The sequence below is a fragment of the Atta colombica genome, unplaced genomic scaffold (assembly GCF_001594045.1).
Source record: "Atta colombica isolate Treedump-2 unplaced genomic scaffold, Acol1.0 scaffold222, whole genome shotgun sequence".
In the NCBI taxonomy this organism is placed as follows: Eukaryota; Metazoa; Arthropoda; class Insecta; order Hymenoptera; family Formicidae; genus Atta; species Atta colombica.
The window spans coordinates 376,494-382,824 of record NW_017259319.1 but is presented as its reverse complement, the minus strand read 5'-3'; the positions used below and the strand labels follow the sequence as shown (position 1 = coordinate 382,824).

General features: G+C 28.6%; 1 protein-coding gene across 1 annotated transcript in view; it reads left to right on the top strand.

The window, feature by feature from the left end:
* The window catches only part of LOC108687962 (neuronal acetylcholine receptor subunit alpha-7), a 252,606-nt gene that overhangs the window by 84,297 nt on the left and 161,978 nt on the right, over positions 1–6,331 (top strand). Inside the window, exon 3 of the mRNA XM_018194009.1 lies at positions 761–805. Coding sequence (XP_018049498.1) covers positions 761–805 — 45 coding nt within the window. The remainder of the gene's footprint in view (positions 1–760; positions 806–6,331) is intronic.

The following is a 6,331-nucleotide window of genomic DNA, read 5'->3' as shown; positions in this document are numbered from 1 at the left end:
TGCAATAACAACATAAAAATTATTAAATTCTTGCAAACTAAGGAAACCAAACGAAGATTTCTATAATTTAAAAAAATAATGTGTGCGTGCGTGCGTGTGTGTATTTTGATACGAGTAATATTTAAAGATATATATGTATACTGAGAAAAATTTATAATTAACAATTAGTAAGATTCTGATTACATCAATCAAAATTGCGATCATGATAATTGGACATCTCGACTAGAATTATAGGTTTAACTATAAAATTCTAATTTGTCTATTTTCTATAAGAATTCCAATTAATGCAACCAGATTCTTTTTCTAATATATATATACACACTCATCGATTAGCTTTAATAGTCATCATTGAATGATGCTATTAAATTTGTTGAACGTTTGTATTAGAAATAATATTTTAATAAATAAGAAATTTATTAAATAAAAATCAAACGATACAACAAACATAATTATTAATACGTAGAGTTAGAAAAATAATGAAAATTGTGAAAAATTAATTGTACGTTCTCTAACAAAAATAAATAAATAAATTGTAAATTAATGAATAAATATTATATCTTAACAAAGAGAAATGTAATTATGTGCAACTTATTATCCTTATATTACTGAATCAAAAGTTATTAAGTTTATATGAAAGTTAATATGAAAAAAATTCATGATATATAAAAAATGTTAAATTATATACGACACAACACTATACATGTATCGCGTAATTTTTGTAGTATTTGTATAAAATAACAATGTTTTGTATTTTTTGCAGGATGAAAAGAACCAAATACTTACGACCAACGCGTGGTTGAAACTGGTGAGTGCAATCAAATCTTTTTGTTTTTTCCTTGTTTAATTATTTCGTATAAGAAGAAATTGTTTATGTAATTTATTTCAAATTTTAAGGCTCGAATATTTTTAAAATCCTTAAAAAAAGTTTTCATAAAAATTAGGCAACAAATATAGAATATAATGTTATTTATTTGCATGACATTTATTTTTTTGTAAAATTGTTTGTTTGAAATTCTTACTGAGTAAAAGCCTCTATGATAAAAGTTTGTATACTTGACAGAAGAGAAAAGTACTGTAATGGATGTTATCCATTACCAATGTTTACGGCTGGTGTGTTTGTACCTGTAACGATTGTTAGGTAAAATAAATATAAGAATTAATCTTAGTCGAAAACAAAGCAAGTTTCTAAGCTTTAGGAAAAGATACGTTTTCTCAATTAAGCAACTACATATACAATATGAATATATTGTTACGTAAACGATAAATAATAAGGTTATGTGCACAGATTCTTTTGTGCATCTTCTCGTAGCTTCATGTTACATTGGAGCAAATGACACATTGAAAATGCGTTTGCGGTAATTCTCTCGGCGAAATAGCCAGTTAACAGAAAATCAATAACTACACCGGTTACTTTTCCATCGCCTGCGGTCTTCCCATTTACGAGAATACGTTGTAATATCGCTGATAAAAAATACACTTGCCGTCGCAACATGCATGAGAGGGAAAGAATTTAAGTGGATATATCCGATTAGGCTCAATAATTATATTCTAAATGCAAATTCGCATAAAATATAAAAAAATTACGAAATTTTTAAGAAATATTTAATTGAGTGATTTTGTCAGATATTTGCGCAGAAATGTTTTATTTCATTTATGAGTCAAATTGGTGACTTGTAAGTCAAATTGGAAGAATTTTATTGAAATTTTTTGTCGTGTTCGTACCTGCAGTTGCATTTATCATTTTAAAGTTCTCAAATTAATGTTTTAAAGTTTAATTTTAATTCTAATATGTTAATATTAAAATAACGTATTTAATTTTTATACGGTTTTTTTATGCTTAATGTAAAATACAGAAAAATACGATAGTCAACGTTATTCATATTAATTACAAAAATGTGTAAGCGGAACAATCGTTATTAATATTTTAGGATTAAATTCATGACAGTTGGAGAATTGATTTCCGCGTGCTCGCATCACTTTTATGCATAAATAACTCGTATACGGCAGATCAATTTATAGATTCTTTCGCTATATTACCAATCGGATCGTATGAGTGAGCAATCAGTAGATCAGAAATTCGAGAATGCGGCTGCTATTGTCGTTTCGTCTTCTTATGCATCAACTGCTTCGTACGCGAGCATCCGCGCCAGACAATCGCTTCTTCTTTATCTTCCTAAAAAGGTGCGCCGTGTTCCCTTGGGTGCAAAAAAAAAGGCAAAGACACAGCATGAGAGTAAGAATGTAAGAACAGGCGGGTTAAAGGAAGGTACTGCAGAATAGATAAGGACGCGATAGAGATGAGTTCAAGAAAATCGAGAAAGCAGAAAGATGCTCTCTGAAATCGAGATCCCCTCACTATTTTTTTCTTCCTTCGCTTTGTTCTTTTTCCTATACTTGTTTTTCTCAATGATGAAATGGAATATCGAAATGTTGTATCTTGTCTTAATATCATCTGGTAATGGAATAAAATCAAAGGGGATTACGAATTGTTGGCACACGTTTATGATACACATCATTTGAGTTTTCAGAAAACTAGTTTGACGAACATCGCTGACACGCGATATCTATAAACGTAGTCTAGCTATCTCTTTCTTTGGCTGCAGCATTTGATCGCACTGATGCCTCAAACCGCCTGCCTGCAAAGTAAATTATCTTTTATGCAGCTGGCGGACGATGATTAATTATTTACTCTGTTTGCGTTCTACGCCGGTCGCAAGATAATCCGGCTCGACTTTTTCATCGCGAACTTTTCGCAGTTTCGTTCATGGTTCCTGAAAATTCCTGAAAAAGCCGGGTACACATAACTGGCTAATTAATTTTGGATTTCATGATATCAACGGGGCGTTCCAATGTCTCCTCGTTGCTATAATTTTTATCTTGTTCGTATATCACGTAATGTCGATATTATCTTCTGAGTTTATAGCCACTTTATTATCTTTAAGGAATTGATTTTTGATGAAGAGAAATGTCTCTTTTTCTGCCTCTTGTGTGCTTCCACCTTTCATCTTCTTTTTTTCACTTCGTTTTCAATTTCTTTTCTTTCTTCTTCTAATCGTAGATTTTGATTATATCTTTTTTATGACATTGTGCTTTTTGCTCCAATCTGCTGAACCAATCTGCTAGTAAAGAACAGTTGAAAAATCACAGATAGTTGTGAGGTTCTTCTCGGTAATATTAAGTTAAAAGAGAGAAAAGTGCTTAAAGGACGCTTCACTGTCAATCCATTAGCGCTGAAGTGTTAAATCCTAATTCTTTTAATTTTATAAATTTTTTATATATCTTTATATATGGAACAAATCCATTGATACTAATTCTAATTAAAATCTTAACTATTTTCATATTAGATATATATATATATACTATTTATACTATTTATTATATATATACTATTTATTATTTTCATATGCGATAATACTGGAGATGTATTCTGTAAAAAATAGACAGTACGAATTTCAAAATTGTTAAAGCTTAAATTGAAAAATTCATCCTTGTCTCATTATGTAAGACAGCAAGCTATTACTTATCACATAAACTGCCTTCAAGATAGTCAATCAAAACTTTCAAATTTACTAAGCAAAATGGAATTTTAAAGCAGTACTTGGTAGCAACCTCGTATATAGTTATAAGAGCACATATATTGTAACATATTTAATGGGTGTGTTACGTTTCATAATAGAAAATAAAAATACGTCTCATAATAGAAAAATATTATTAGAATCGCGAAAAAACTATTTTATTTTATTAAAAATAATTGGAAAAACTATTCGAATGAAAAATGCATACTATTCGTTCCAATTTTTTTTTCTAATTCAATAATATGTTTCCACAAGAGTTACTTCTCTGTTGCTGTTGATGAATGTGAATATATCTACATATAAAGCAATATTTTTTGTATATTAGAAAAATAACTGAAACACACACACACACACACACACACACACACACACACACACACACACACACACACATAATATATAATCTGTTTTGAATACCATCGTTTCCCTTGATAAGTCTATCTTAACTACATGTGTTGGCAAACCTACAAGGAAACATGATGTTGCAAATAGCACTTTTATAAAATTTGTTATTTATCAAGCTGGACTCTTTCAGTTTGTTGAATAATTTATTGACAGATAGCCGATACGCAGCTGCGCGGTTTCGAGGATAGGTTAATAATATAATACACTTTATTCGCAAATTCATATTGGAGTAGCGTATAGATCGAAATAATATTAATCAATGTTCCAAATCTACATTATGAACGAATATGTAGACCGTAATAGAGCAGAAATTTCTTTATATAATACTCATTTTAACAAGATTCTTATATTTTTATATTGGTTCTTATATTGGTTCTATTACATTAGCTATCTATTACACATAAACAAAAGAAATAAATTTAATTAATTCTAGAATGCTGTCGATACTATTGTTATTGATACATAAATTTTACGTAGAAGGAAATAGGCCTTAATTAATGTAACACAAGATTTTCGTACATTTTACATTTCTAACAAAACTTACTTATAATTTGGATTTTTATAAAGAGTTTTATATAAATAATGTAATTATTAATTTAAAAGGAAAGAAAAATAAGCATATTGTCAAATTTCATTTTTAAATATAGAGTATAGTGTTGTTTAGTGTTTTCTTATAACATTTTAATAAAATATATAACAACACAAAACAAAGTGTCTTATAAGATTGTGATATAACTACACAACGAATCAGAAATAAAGACGCTAAATTTTACGTCACGCTGGATTTTTAATGCTGAAATAATTACGTGCGAATTTATTCTTAAATTGATCTTAATATTCTAATGCTGATAAGTATCTAGCTTCATTGCGAAAAATATTACCTTGCTGAGGATCGAATCTGAATCTTTTGCATTTCATTTAAACGTTAGCTCCTAAGTCTTCTTAAGAGTTAAAACTTTAGATCACCAAAGCCTTAGTAATATTTTTCGTAATAACTCATATATATGTAAATACCTATTTAAAGGGAAAATACGCTTTTTGAGGAATTGGATATGTAATACATAAATTCACACAGAATTATTTCAGCACTAAAGATCTAGCTTGACCATTTAGGGTCTTTATTTAGATATTTAGATTCGTTGTAATAACACAAAACTGATTAATAATTGAAATTACTCTTATTATTTTCTGTTACAATACTATATACTAATTTGGACCACTAGGTAATCCAAACTGGTATATAACGGACTGAAGATTTAGAAACTTGTCCTAGCTTTTAGCATCGCAAATTAGACTTCTTGATTATCATTAAAGCCATAGTTAGCGCTCAATGTAATCTCACTCACTTGTATGTAAAATTTATGTACAATAGCATTCCACGGCATTAACGAGTCATTTCATATGCCATCTTAAGAATGATGATCTTTTATGCAGCCAAATTTTTTGCATCAAAGTAAAATCAATTTCAATCATTTTCAGACATGCAATAATATCATCTTAACACTTTAATAGAAACATTTTGTCATTTTTCTTACAATCTACAAATTGTAAACAAAGTTACAATTATTGCTTGTTTAAAATTGTAACTGATTTTTAATATTAAATTTTGTAATTTAGATAAAATTGACTAAAAATTAGATTTACACGATTTACTTAAAAAAATTCTGAAACTAATTTTTCCGTGAATGTGCAGGTAACATCATTTTTCCGATAACTTTTTAGTATCAATATTTGACTACTTGTATGATTTTTTTCACGGCGTTGCCAACAGTATGTTTCGAGATGGCTATGTGGATTTTGTTAAATTTTTTTCTCTTGTAAAAGTTTTTGATATATACAGTGAGTTGTTGTCAAATTTTGTTTCAAAAGCCAAACTTAAAGAAATTGCCTCAAATTCATATTTTGAAAAAAATGTATTTCAAAATTCAACCTAGATTGATCTCAGAAAAAATAAAACTGAAAATAAAAGCGATAAAATCCAAAATTATAGGCGTGTTGATCACTTTCTTTGATGCAAATGGCTTTGACTTTCAAAATTAAAAACACAAAAAGGGAACGATGATATTTCGAAGTTTCGATGATATTTTGAACATTCAAACAAATTGACTTTGAAATAGATTTCAATATGACGAACGCAATTGAAGGCTATTTCAAAAGATGACTTCTATAAAAGCTTTTAACGGTTAAATAACGTTCTGAGCAGTCTATTGAGGTCGGAAGAGACTATGTTGAAAGTTTTTATTAATAAAATTTATATATCTTGTTTCTCGATTTTTCCTGAATCTAATCTCTGAACTTTTTAAACCGATTGTATATTAACACTTCGAACTTTCTCTCTAAAGATACTTTTG